General features: G+C 43.9%; 1 protein-coding gene across 3 annotated transcripts in view; it reads right to left on the minus strand.

Annotated features, from left to right (window-relative positions):
• The window catches only part of LOC141051195 (uncharacterized), a 364030-nt gene that overhangs the window by 67428 nt on the left and 281819 nt on the right, over positions 1-14783 (minus strand). For all 3 annotated transcript variants that reach the window (XM_073548061.1, XM_073548060.1, XM_073548059.1), the window contains exon 26: positions 14646-14736. In XM_073548061.1, the coding sequence (XP_073404162.1) occupies positions 14646-14736 (91 nt within the window). The remainder of the gene's footprint in view (positions 1-14645; positions 14737-14783) is intronic.

A 14783-nucleotide genomic window follows, 5' to 3' on the forward strand; every position in this document is an offset into this window, starting at 1 on the left:
ATGGCCAAATTTTTTCTCACTTTGATCTATGGCCGGACGAAGTTTGGCACGAGCATAAACAAAACCCCCGTCTACAGACGTTAACCTTGTTGGGTGAAGGTGATCCATGTGTGATGAGACTCAGATACTTGAGGTGCCTGTGAACTGTACTGTGCTGTCAAGGCAGGGAGAGGAGGAGGGTTACTCTCAGGGTGAGGAATAGGAGAAGAAAGGATGATAATGAGGTTGTAGATCACACTTGGTGTAAACCCAGAGGCATGCATCTGAATAGCTCAACAGAGGAGCAGGAAGGTGAGGAGGTTACATAGACACACAGTTAGGCAACCACAACAACCAATGCATCCTGAGGCCCAACTCTGGCAATGGACAGCAGCTTTTGCAGTTCTAGAATTGCCTATCTTGGGTCTTTTTTTCAGACCGGCAAAAAAAAAAAAAAAAAAAAAAAAAAATCATCTCTCCGGCCGAAGAACCTCAACTTGTTTACCCCCTATAGTTGGGGTGACTGAGAGCTTGTCAGCTGATACTGATTTGGACATGCCTGCTGTTTTTGACTGATCTCACATACCAAGGACACCCCATATTTCTCAATCCACTAACATCTCCGCCTGCACCTCTCTTACAGTCCAGCAGCTTGTTGTGTTCATCCTACTCCACCCTGTGTTAGTACAGCAGTTTTGCTCATTTAAGATTCTTTACTCCAACTCATGTCAAAGTTAACAGCTTGAATTTCTCCATCTTCAATCTACTAATAATAATAACTTAAATATTGCAAGGACATTCCGCATAGCTTTATGAGTCAGCAGTTCATATAAAAGTAGTGTTGAGCATTCCGATACTGCAAATATCGGGTATTGGCCGATATTCGCGGTATCGGAATTCCGATACCGAGTTCCGATTCTTTTTGCATATCGAATACCTGAATCGGAAGTTCCCATAATGCTATGAGCCAGTTTGATTTGATTCAGCCAATGAGGAATCCTAAGAAGTGTGGGCACATCCTGTTAGGCATGTTAACTAATGGCATGGCTGTGATTGGCTGCGAGCAGACCACCCAGCTGCTCCTCCCCCAGACACACACTGAACAGTGATCTATGGAAAGTGAAACTAGTGAGGGAGGAGGAAATGACCAGTTCTCATTTCAATGCCAGAACACACCCACCCTGTACATTTATCTTAGAAGCAAGAGAGGATATCTTGGAAACTGTGCAGACTAGCCACAGAAGGTAAATTACTTATTGTCAGCATTCTGCAGCCTAGATATGCACTGAGATTGTGAAAAGCCCGGACAACCTGTTCTGTTATGTATTTCCGCCAAGTTGGATCGCCTGCCAGGGCTGGTGGGGTACTCGGTACCAGGTCCGTTGGTTTCAATGGGAGATGTCACGGTAGCTGTGACCCGGTCCGTGGCCCTGGGCGTCCATTATAAAAGGGAAATGTTGAACGTGTGGATGATGATTAAAGTGAATGATTCTTGACACCACCTGTGGTGTTCGGCAATGATGATGTTAAGCCGACGCTGCAGACAGATCCTCTGGGACAGATGGTGTGGTGCAGCTTTGATGTTGTGGACCTCCACAGGTAGGGCTGTAGTCCCAGGGCAGTGTAGATGGAGAGGTAGTGAAGAGACGTAGATTGTGCAGTGCCAGGCACAGAGATGTAGCAGTGCTGAGTGTGCTGGCGCAGGAATAACTGGAGGACACCAGGGCATCTAGTTCCAAAGCTTTACTCACAGTCTGTTGTGCATACAGGTGCCCGCATTCGTGCCATGTCCTCTGGGTCAGGGGCTCAGTCAACCTCCAAGCTAGACGAAGCACTCCGTTCCAACACTCCACCAACATGTGCCTTTTCTGAACGTCTCCCTCTATTGCTACACAACCCCTTTAACATAGTCAATATCTTTGTAACTCCGAACGTCTTAAAAAAAAATTAATTCATGCTATTCCATTTGATTGGGCTAAACCTCTATGCCTTTAGGGTATGTGCACACGCTGCGGTTTTGCTGCGGTTTTGGCCCTGCAGAACTGCAGCATTTCCGCAGACATGGAACAGTACCATGTTAGCCTATGGGTTTTCAAAACCGCAGTGCTCACGCTGCGGTTTTTTACCTGCGGAAAAGCTGCGGTTTTTTTTCCGCAGCATGTCAATTATTTCTGCGGATTCTGCTGCGGTTTACCATCTCCTCCATTGTAGAGGTGATAAACCGCAGGGCAAAACCGCAGGTCACTTTACCTGCGGTTTTACCTGCGGTTCCGCAGGAAAAAACCCGCAGGTGAATCTGCAGTGTGTGCACTTACCCTTAATGTCTTCTCCACCTCCCCCAATACATTCTACATTATTCTTAGTGGTTTTCCTTCATATAGAATTAACCTACAAGGAAAGAGGGTTTTTTTTAATTCCATTATTTCTGTCCCATTGACTTGCATTGGTTTCGAGTATCGGAATCAGCGATATCCGATACTTTTTGGGTATCGGTCCGATCCGATATTTCCCGATATCGGAAGGTATCGCTCAACACTATATAAAAGTCAAAAGGTAGGAAGTTTAATATAATCAAACAATTAAAGCAAAAATAATCATGACCCTGCTCTTCAGAGCTTACAATCTACAATGAGGTGGGGGTGATACCAATTACAAGTGCTTATTTACAATGATGGTACAACCATCTTGAGGAAGTGGGGGGGTAGAAAAGGCTGTGTGACCCTTTTCGGTATCTTGGAGTTTGAAGTGAAGCAGAGAATAAGCGAATATAGAATATATATATATATAAATAAATAATGTTTTTAGGGCGCACCAAAAAATGTCTAATTTGTGGTTATACTCCTAATTTCAAGGGGGACAAAGGGGCTGCGGGGCTGGGATTCTCGGGCATGCACAGTGGTGATCTGCAGCGCTCCGCCTCCCGGAAATCACTCCGCCTCCTTCTTCCTACATTGCTTCGTCAGCCTTGTAATCATCTGTCTGAGTATCCCAGCCCCGCAGTGTGGATAAATCATAAACGACTGCGGGGCAGGATCTCAGGCCACGCAAGATCAAAGGCCAAGATGCTATCTGACAGCCTGGTCACGTCGGGCAGCGCAAACTGCGCATGCTCCCTAACATACAGTACAGCGCAGGCGCCAGACTTTCAAAAGCAAACTAAGGAGGTGGCGCCAGGTCTGAAAGGAAGGATGGATGAGAGGTGTCTGGCAGAGGAGTAAAGTCCTGCCCACCTGACAAATTTCAGGTATTTTGGAACAACTTTATAAACGATTATTTCTGCGGTGGAACAGAGGCCAAGTAAAAGAGCCACCTTGACAGAATGCAGCATTAGTGCTGCACAAGGTGGCTCTTTTACTTAATGTCTGGAGAGGGTGACTCTTATTCTTAATCTTATTAAAGGGCCATTATTAAACAATGGGTCTCCTATACTGTTAATGCCTATGTAGTGAGTGGCTGGGCTGCCAAAAATTAGGACGCACCCCAATACCCCTTTCACGAGACGTACAGGAGGTCCTCCTGAAAAAATGTTGAATTGAATGCAAGGCCTGGCCTGCCCCAAAGTTACATGCACCTCAATAATCATTTCAGCAGACGTACTTGAGGGCCTCATGACAAAATTGCTCCCATTAAAAGAAAGTGTGTCTCCCATAGTGTTTGCTTATACATTGAATGCAAGGCCCGCCTTGCCACAAAGTTACATGCACCTCAATAACCCTTTGAATGGATGTACTGGATGGACACATGAAACAAAAGTTCCCATTATATACTTTTTAATACCATTACATTTGCCCATGAAGTGAATGCAAGGCCTGGCCCAAATTTGCACGCACCACAATCCCCCTTGCAAGAAATGTATTCTAAGTATAGAAATTCTATACTTAGAATGCCCATACAAAGTGTATGGGCTGACAAACATTTCCCCCTGGGGGTACACATCAACATAGTGTGTAAACTTTTTGTTTTACGGGCATCATAAACATCCTGGAAAACCATAACATAGCTTTCTACATAGTTGCTGCTGGGAAGGTGCAGGATTTTATTAAAAATATACCTGACGAATTGATGGATGAAGTGATCAGGGAAAGGGGCATGGTGACGGCAGGAATGGGAACATGCATGATTAGTTACAGTTGTGTCTGTGGGAGGAATGAGATCCAGGATACAGCCTACAATGATTAGTCATTTAGCCACCAACAATTACCAGAATGCGTTTCATGCCGTCAGAAGAACAGTGTAACATATGCGTGTCTGAAGCTTGTCATAAAAGATGCCCGTAAGAAATAGGTTGCCAAAGATGCACGTGTCCGTATGAAATGCAAACAGCAACATGTTTGTGACATGATGAATTAGAGAAAGCAGATCAGTGTTGGAGGAAAACCAAACAAACTGATGGATGCTCGTGAAAAGCTAAGTTTAAAGAGGAGTGCAGTGGCTGTAATTATCAACACTCCTATGGCACAAGGTTCTTCATGTTCTTCACCCATACATATAACCAAGAATATCAAAATGTCACAGCCGAAATCTATTTGTTCCAGTGTAACGAACACTGTTAAAGGAATGCCAATAAATGTAGATAACTACGAACTTGGGAAACAGATTTCCTCTTTACAAGATATGGATGATGATGGTATTGATGACGACTTTGAACTTTACCACAACCTCACTAAGAAGATGAAGATCACAGCTGCAAACAATGTGCAAAAAAGGCTGTCAATGTCTGGAAATTCAATTTCTTTTGAGCAAATTTTACCTCTTACTAAAGTGTTACAGAATGATGCATACAAAGCTCCCATGTCTACTCAGCGGACACTTCGCCAATCAACACCTTTATTGCACAAAAAGGCTGTAAACAACGTGTCAAGGACACTTGTCACAAAGGAGGCCAGCTCATCAGTAGGGCTCACTCATAAAGAGTCTGTCTTTAGCTCTTTAGAAGGTCAAAAATTACCATTAATAATTTGCATCCAAGAGTCACACAAAAAGTTATCGTGGGGGTTTTCTGTGTATGCGGTGTCTTGAGGCACACCTGCTTGCTGAGCTACGGTGTTGCAGAGCTTGAGTTTGTAAGAAAGAAAGATGCAGTTGGTGCCTACAAAAATACAACAGATACCTATATGGACAAAAAATGAAATGGTAGTGTGATAACATCAGACCAGCCCATACTTCAAAGATTAAGTGACACCCCATCAAAGAAGGAAGGTTAATGTTGAAGAAATACAAACTCCTCCTCTTCCAGTGTTGCTTAAAATCTTCCAGCTGAAGTTGATCCTAATACTATCTTAAAAGCACTCTTTAAAGCCTCAGGGTTATAGGCAGTCATCAAGCCACCTGCATTTAAGTTTAAGCTCTGATGACCGCAACACAACTTGGAGACTGTAATAACAGAGAATCACAATTCACATATGGGCCCAGAGATTCCTTTTTAAAAAAAATATTTATTCTTTTTGGTTTTTGCTTAACGCTGATGATGAACACCAGCAGGTAGTTGATGTTTGAAGGAGTCTGGCATCAGACATTGGACAATTTATCCTGTTCACAGCACTGTAGTACAGTTCACCTTTGTTGTGGCGCAGTTGCCTTTTTGCATCAAGAATTTCTGCTTTCCACTTGCTCTAGATACAGCACGATTATGGTTCTACTTTTCTGTCAAGGGAGGCTAAATAAATGTTGAATAACTTGTTTAAATGTATTCAATAATCTGTTTCCACTTAAAAGATAATATTTGTTGTTTGGTAGCTTTAATATCTGGATTCCTACAAATAGATCTCCAGACCTTCATATTGCAGTAGCTGGAAGGGAGGGGGAGGGGGACTAAGTGTCCACCGACTGTGTTACAGATAAGTAATTTTTTCTTTTACTAATTAATGTTTCACACTGTAGAAATTTCATCCAGAACTGTTCAATTGTAGGCTGTGGCTGAAGCATTTTGTGATATCTATGATCTGAAGACAGAGAAATGCTGAAGAGAAAGCGTTCACTGTAATAGTGATCTAAATACTGAGATGTGTACAGAGGAATGCTGGGAGGACACAGATTGTGGTTTTTTAATCAACTTCAGCTGCATTTGAAAATTTGTATGTAATGCTGCTAATTAAAAAAAGGTACTCTACCACAACTATCTATTTGCTCTTCCTGTACAACCCTATAATTTTTGGATAATTAATATTTATTTGTAGTCCTCATTGGGAGGGGGGAGACACAAGGAATTATAGGTGAACTCTGCTGAGACCTCAAACATCCCTTTGCAAACAATAACGTGGCTGTTGCATCACAAAACACCTTCACCCTGGTGTTCTAGTGGTGGTGTCTGAAGAGATGTGGAGGATGTGTGGTATTCCACTATGAAGCCAATTCTATGGTATACTGCATAGTGCGTTTTCACATAAATGTTCACCATTTTTATGTGGACTGTGCATTTTAAATATATTGTGAGACCTGCTGACAGACTGCAAAAAAAAGGGTTAATCTTCTCCTCTCTGAATTTATCAGGTGCCAAAGCTCACATAAGGTATCAAGCCTCCACAGTATTTTTTTGGTTGTATCTTAGCCCTTATTCACACAATTTTTCTGCCCCCCCCCCTCCCCACAAAAAAAAAAAATGCAGGCAAGGCAAGATATTTGAGAGTGGCCTGACTGCGTCAGACGCCTCATCTATCAGAGAGCCACAAAATATGGCATTTGAGTCCTCCATTGAAATGTTCTGTCTCTTACTTAAGTTATTGCCACCAGTATGATGGAAAAAAACATTTTTTACCGACAGGCTAGATATTTTAAACTGTGGGTTTACCACACACGGATAACATAAGCTTGATCTAAATTGAGCCATTTTGAGTGAACGTGGTAAGTAATGTAGAACATTAAAATGGCCAAGGCGTGTGGCAAGGGACGGGGAAGTGGACGTGATGGTGATGGTGCATGCAGAGGCTGAGGCTGTGGGCAAGCTGAAATTGGGCAAGACCAAACACCCACATCTTCTCGCTCGACCATCCTGTCACAAATACTAGGGGAAGCATCAGCACACCACGTATTGAACCTAGAGCAGTATCAAAAGGTTGTTGGTTGGATAGTGGATAATGCTTCCAGTCACTTTGCCACCACCACCAGCACCCTGTCTTACACACGTTCAAGTCTGAGTAGCCGAGAGTGTGACCGCACATTCCTTCACCCTAATCCTCCTTCCTCCCACCATGCCGATTGCCTGTAGACAACTGATCCCATACTTGGACACTCCCAACAGCTGTTCACTTTACCATTTATAGATTCAGGCCTCTCACACGATACACATGAAGCGGAGCAAGATGATATCGCATGTAGTGCTGCCAAATATTTGAGCAGCCATGATCACATGAAGGCGACGGTGGAAACGTCTCACAAAAGGTGGACGATAAGACAATTGACAGAAAGTGTGGAGGAGGACCAGGGTGCGGAAGTGGAACACGAGGTCGTGGATGATTTTGTTATTATTAGTCATTTTTGTAGCTCCATTTATTCCATGGCGCTTTACATGTACAAAAGCTGGCATACATTATTATTATTATTATTATTTATTGTTATAGCGCCATTTATTCCATGGCGCTTTACATGTGAGGAGGGGTATACATAAAAACAAGTACAATAATCTTAAACAATACAAGTCATAACTGGTACAGGAGGAGAGAGGACCCTGCCCGCGAGGGCTCACAATCTTCAAGGGATGGGTGATAATACAGTAGGAGAGGGTAGAGCTGGTCGTGCAGCGGTTTGGTCGATCGGTGGTTACTGCAGGTTATAGGCTTGTCGGAAGAGGTGGGTCTTCAGGCTCTTTTTGAAGGTTTCGATGGTAGGTGAGAGTCTGATATGTTGTGGTAGAGAGTTCCAGAGTAGGGGTGATGCGCGAGAGAAATCTTGTATGCGATTGTGGGAAGAGGAGATAAGAGGGGAGTAGAGAAGGAGATCTTGTGAGGATCGGAGGTTGCGTGCAGGAAAGTACCGGGAGACGAGGTCACAGATGTATGGAGGAGACAAGTAAAGTACACTAAACATGAGCAATACAAGGCACACACAAGTACAGAAGGAGAGAGGACCCTTCCCACGAGGGGTCACAGTGTACAGGGGATGGGTGTGGATACACTAGGAGATGGTAGAGCTCGTCTTGCGGTTCAGTAGACTGAGGATCACTGCAGGTTGTAGGCTTGTCGTTAGAGGTTGTTGGCTTGTCGGAAGAGGTTGTTATTCAGGTTTGTTTTGAATGGTTCCATGGTAGTCGGTAGTCTGATGTGTTTGGGTAGAGAGTTGCACAGTATGGGTGAAGCATGGAAGAAGTCTTGTATGTGGTTAGGGGAAGAAGAGAACAGAGGGAAGTAGAGAAGATGTATAGAAGACTGAAGGTTGCATGTAGGTAAGTCCAAGGAGACCACGTCACAGATTTATGGAGGAGACAGGTTGTGGATGGATTTGTAAGTCAGTTTTAGGGTTTAGAGAGGAGAAGCTGGGGAATAATGGGAAGACAGGTGGATTAGTTGGGCAGCAGAGTTTAGGATAGATTGTAGTGGTGCAAGAGTGCTAGAGGGGGGGCCAGAGAGTAGAAGGTTGCAATAGTCGAGGCGGGAAATGATGGTGTGCAAAATGGTTGTTGCAGTTTCTTGGTCAAGAAATGTAAGGATCTGAGAAATGTTTTTGAGTTGGAGTTGGCAGGAGGAGGAAAGGGCTTGGATATGTTGCTTGAAAGAGGGCAGAGTCAAGGAACACCCGAGGCACCAATCATGCGGGACTGGGGAAAGTGATCAGCCATTAATATTGATAGATAGTTATGGTGGAGGGGTTCAGTGAGATGGTTGAAAGCTGATGAATTCTGTATTGTCCATGTTCACTTTTAGAAAGTGAGCAGAAAAGGAGGATGAAATAGCATACAGACATCGTGTGATTTTGGTCAGTAAGGAGGTGATGTCAGGTCGAGATAGGTAGATCTGCGCATCATCGACCTAGAGATGATATTGCAAACTATGGGATTCTATGAGCTGTCCCAGGCCGGAGGTGTGGATGGAGAAGAGTAGGGGGTCCTAGAGCTGAGCATTTTGGAACCCCGAAACACAGACAGTGAGGTGAGGAGGTGGTGTTGAAGAGGAAGACACTGAATGTCCCCATAACACCAACACGACGCAAGATGCCAGTAGAACTGTTAGGTGTTCCCGAGTCTGGTGGTTGTTTAAAGACTCTCCCGATAACCTCAAACAGGCCATTAGCACAACCTGCCATGCTTTCATCAGCAAGGGTAGCAAAAATACCAGTCTGTCCACCACCATCATGATCAGGCACATGTCAGCAAAGCACCCGACTTTGTGGGCTGAACATCAGGCTCCAAGAACAGTGTCAGCGGGTGATATCACTGTGTCTTCCGCTCTTGCGTGTGCAAGCCAATCCCTTATCCATGGTGCATGCGATGATGCCTCCTGCCCTGCATCTGTCGTTGCACACAAACTCAAATAGCACCATCAAAAAGCACGTCCACGCCCTTGTCCCAGGCGCAGCAGTCAGTTGTTCATACCCCAGTTCTTAGAACACAAGGGGAAATATTCAGTCAAAGCCCAAAAGAACCTATTCATAAATTCACACATTTCTCTTCTGATTCCACTCAAAATGTTGCCTTTTAGCCTCAGAGACGTAAACTTTCTGCTAACTGAATTCTGCATCCGTCTAAAAAAAAGGACTCTGTCCCAGCCACCACTATTTCTCCCAGTGTGCCATCAAGGCATGACACAAGAATGTGTCCCACTACATTACCCAGGCACTAAATCATGCTGTTACTGGGAAAGTCCACCTAATCACAGACATGTGGACAAGTGCTCGTGGCCAGGGACGGAACATCTTGCTAACGGCACACTGGGCTAACATAGTGGAAGCCAGGACTCAGATGGACCTTGGAATGGAACACATCCTCCCAACAACGAGAATTGCAGCCCCTATGTCAATCAGGGTTGCCCCCACAGTCTACAGCTCCTGCTCTTCATCTTCCTCTTCAGCCTCCATCACCAAAATGAGCACATCAGTCACAAGCTGGAAGCACTGCCTCAGCCAAGCATCAACAGGCTGTACTGAAGCTAATATGCTTAGGTGACAAACCACACAATGCTGAAGAGTTGTGAACAGCTCTGAAAGAGCAGGCATATCTGTGGCTGATATCACTCAACCTACAGCCAGGCATGGTCATGTGTGACAATGGCCGGAACCTGATGGAAGCTCTGAGGCAAGCTCACACACATACCATGCCTTGGCCATGTGCTTAACCTCGTTGTTCAATGGATTAAGAAAAGCGACCCGGAGCTGCCAGATATGCTTGTTAAAGCATGCCACCCTGCGTGCCCATTTTAGAAAGTCAGCTACAGCTTCATCCACTCTTGACGTGCTTCAGCAGCGTTTGCAGCTTGCAGCTCACAGACTGGTGTTTGATGTCCCCACACATTGGAACTTTACACTGCACATGTTGTAAAGGATTTGTGAGCAGAAGCGGGCAGTTGTTGCCTACTAGCATCAACAAGGCCATCGTTATTCAGTTCAGACTTTACACATAAGATCTCAGGAGTGGACATAGATGTACCATCCTCCAAAACATTGAGGAATCAATCAAGATGGTGAGAGGCGATGATGCCATAATCTGCATCACCATCCCGCTCCTTTATGTTCTAATAATACTAATAATCTTTATTTATATAGCACAAACATATTTACAGTTTGAAAATGTTAAACACAACAGTCCTAAGTAAAAATAAACCTTACAATAATTTAATCAAAAGATAACGATAATGACCCTGCTCGTGAGAGCTTACAATCTACAATGAGGTGGGGGAGATACAAAGAACAGGGGTGTATTAACAATGATGTATTTACAATGCTAGTGCAGACGTTAGTCGAAAGTCGGGGATGGTCTGAGGACAAGGAGGAGGAGGGGGAGGAGAGCATGGTCAGTCGTCCTCTTGGTGAGGACATGGAAGTCTTGACTGTTAGCAGTCTGGCCCGCATGGCTGACTTTATGTTGCGCTGCCTTTCCCGTAACCCTCGCCTTGGTCAAAATTTTTGGTGACACTCGTGCACCCACACTACAAGGAGAACTTTCAATCTCTTATTCCAAAGGCAGACAGGTGTATAAAAATGTTGCAGTATCAGAGGGCCCTTCTTGTGGAATGATTAAAAAATTCCCATTTCAAAACGCTGGTGGCAGAGGTCAAAGTTCGTTTGACAACCAAGGAGTACAGGTGAAAGAGACAACTCCAATCCAACAGAGGCAGTGGATCACTGGCAAAGTTATGGGAGAGTTTTCTCAGACCCTTCCATCGCCCTGGTCCTGAGGCATGGGGTACTCTCATATGGAGTGCAAATTTTTGGAAGATGTACCTTGCTGACTGTACCGATGTCCTACGTCATTTCTCTGTGCTTTATAATTATTGGTTATCCACGCTGGAAACGTGACATGAACTGGCTCTCTGTATTGTGCACGTGTGCTGTACTCATGGTCATGGACCACACGATGCCTCGCTCTCTGGTCATTGGACACACGGCGCCTTGCTTTCTGGCGGGAGCTGACGGGAGCAATTCTTCATGGCGCCAGTGCTCTAAGGACGGAGCATGCTGCTCAGCCTCCTATGTGCGGCTTGTCCCCGCCAAAAATTTCTGCTGTCGTGCCTGCTTTCTCTTAAACTGGCCCCACTGCCTCTAGGTCACCGGGTCTGCCTGCTGCAGTCCGTCGCAGTGCCGGTGCTTCGGGTGCTGACAGCGGGGGACTCACTCCTGCTTTGCGTGTTTTTCCCTCAGCTTCCAGCCAGGTTCCCTGTCTAAACATGCCCCCTGTTCCTGGATTATGGGGCCTATTCATTCCCTTATTCCTTCCCCTGGGAAACAGAGGACGCAGCCTTGACATTTCCGGACCCGGCGTAGCACAGGTAACCGCAATCCCGTCTTCCTGAGTCCGTACATATCTGTCTAATCAGTTCCTTAATGCAAGCATCATAGAAGGCATCTTCTAATTTTCAAGAGCAAATTGCACATTACATCCAGAACAGTTTCACTATGAAGGACTTTGTGGCTCACATCAATCCACAAGATGATACTAGTCTCACACTTCCAAATTTTGGTGGAAAATCATTGCCACACAGATAGATTGTATGTTCTGACTTCTGCAACATCATTTGGGTGACAATTATTCATAACTATTTGCTTCATAATATATTCATCATCTTCTTAAAGGCTTCGGAATATAATGTTCTAAAAGTGAAAGTAAGTTGGTGAAGTGTGTGGTAACTCATTTGTGAAAGTAATTGTAATCGTTCATATTTCTCCATTGTGTGTGCAGCTAACCACTTCATTGTTCTTTTTTTTTCTTGCCAAAGAAACTACTCCATCAAAACCACACAACCAAAACATTTTAATGTAGGTATGAAATGCCCAAATTTGAAGCCCACAGATGCATGAGCAATATATGGCCTGTATTTTTTATTTTTCACCCCAAAATAGTGTACAGAACTAGGGTTACAGACAGCAATTACAGTGGAATGAAGGCCTGAATTGCCAGAGTTTGCAGGCCACAAATAGACTAGGCATCTGACAGTGATACCAGACTGTTCAATGTGTGGCCAGTATTTTTTGATTTTTCATTGCAAAATAGTGTTTAGAGCTAGGGTAACACACAGCAAAAAAAGGTGAATGGAAGCCTCAAAAGCACACTTTGTAGCCCAAAGATTGATGAGGCATGTCACAGGGATATCAGACTGCTCAATATGTGGCCTGGAGTTTTGTTTTTTTACCCCAAAATACTGTATAGACCTAGGGTAACAGACAGCAAAACAGTGGTATATAGGCAGGAAGTGCCACAATTTGTAGACCACAAATAGATCTGGCGTCTGACGGAGGAAGAACACAGTTAAATATGTGGCCTGGATTTTTTTTGGCCCACAAAACTTGTGTCAATATGTAGGCTATGACACTAAAAAAAAAAAAAATTGTTAGAGTACTAAAACTGTAAAATATTTAGCCTAATGATATGCGATGCGTGTGGCTTACAAAATACAGTGATAAATATATGAACTGTAGCCAAATATTTTTGGGCCAGCAAAATGGTGTCCAAAAGTGTTGCAAGACTCTCCAAAAAATACTACAGTACCACAAAAAATGCCAGAGTTTTCTGCGCACTCAGATGTGATGCCGAGGACGGGCAAACACATTTTAAATTGCAGGATTTTCACTCCATTGTTTTAAAATGATCTGGCTGTAGTCCGCAGTGTGAACAAGCAAATAAATGTAGAAAAAAAGGGGCTCTGGATTGATTTGGACTAAAATTAGCAGGACTCAGGTGCAAAAAAAAAAAATTATTCCTAGACATAGATACCTGCAGCTAGGTATATATATAATAGGCAGCACCAGACAGTAATGGACCCTTTTGACGTATACAGTGAGATCTATATACTCACATACAGTGCCTACATGCCTTACACTGATGTGGATATGCGCACATAGACTCTCCTGCCTACCTAGCTCTGCAATCTTTATACCCCCTAATTAGCCCTTAAAATGACTATTGGTTTAGCTGGATTTGTGGATTGAACAATGGTAGACCCACACTAGCTAATAAAAGCACAAATCTGACTCTCAGCAGCAGCTCTCCCTACACTGTCTGAATCCAGAGCTAAATGTGCCTAACAGGGCAGCTTCCAGTCTATTATAGACCTGATGACGCTGTGCAGCCAGCCAATTACTCCAATACCACAACAAGATGGCTGCGGCATTACAGCGCATGGCAGACAATCCCTGCATACTGATTGGTAATCTAAAGACCGCCAAAAATGCAGGACAGAGACCCGATATCCCGCAAAATAATCCCGTAAATGCTCGGTGCTCGCCCAATACACAGATTACAGTGACACTCGGGCGACTAACGAGTAGCGGCGAACACGATAACTCATCACTAATCAGCACCCTTCTGCATGTTTTTGTAATGGCTACTAAAATGGTTAACACTTTCGATGTCATAATCAACATCACTATAAGGCTGGGATCACACTACCATGTGTGATGCAAGAAACTCTCTCGAGTCTCTCGCATCAACACCCGGCACTGCCGCCAGCCCTCGGAACAGAGCTGTTGCTGCATGTATTATCAAAATAATAAAATGCAGCACACTTACCTTACCGATCCCCTAAAGATTTTCTTCCAATGCTGCCAGGTACCCTGCTAATATCTGTATTTCATCATGATCACTGCCAACAGCGGTAACCAATGCGTCGTTGCTTCTGCCACATATTATCTTGGCCCATTGCCATTACTTTTATTTTTTTGCGATTTTCTGTAGGCGACTATGTAATGCTATTTTAATATATGGAAATAAGCGCTAAGCTTTAATTAGGCAGATGGACGCTTTGGTAACATATTTGCCAAAAAGGAAAATGGAGTTGAAGTGACTCCTGTGGCCTGTGATTGTGTGCAGAAACCACATTTGTGGTCATCAACCATGGATTTCATTTTTCCCTGTTGTAAGAATAGTATACGGCATTTCAATTTTACCACTACAAATACATATGTAAAAAAGTTTTCAAAATTTGTGTCACACTAAAAGGAAAAAAAACAAAAAAAAAACAGCACAATTGTAGCATTCAGTGGCTCAAAAGAATCTGACTTCTGGGAAGTTTGAGGTTACTACTCACCTGTGCTGCTATCAGGAGGAATCTCCTCATTACACAGCTCATCACCCCTCACAAATGTCTCTGTAGTATTACTATGGAACAGATCTTCACCCTGAAACAAATATTGTAAAAGTCACAGACAGGTGAAGAAGTCACATT

The sequence above is a fragment of the Dendrobates tinctorius genome, unplaced genomic scaffold, assembly GCF_039654945.1.
Source record: "Dendrobates tinctorius isolate UK_male_01 unplaced genomic scaffold, ASM3965494v1 ptg000155l, whole genome shotgun sequence".
Classification (NCBI taxonomy): domain Eukaryota; kingdom Metazoa; phylum Chordata; class Amphibia; order Anura; family Dendrobatidae; genus Dendrobates; species Dendrobates tinctorius.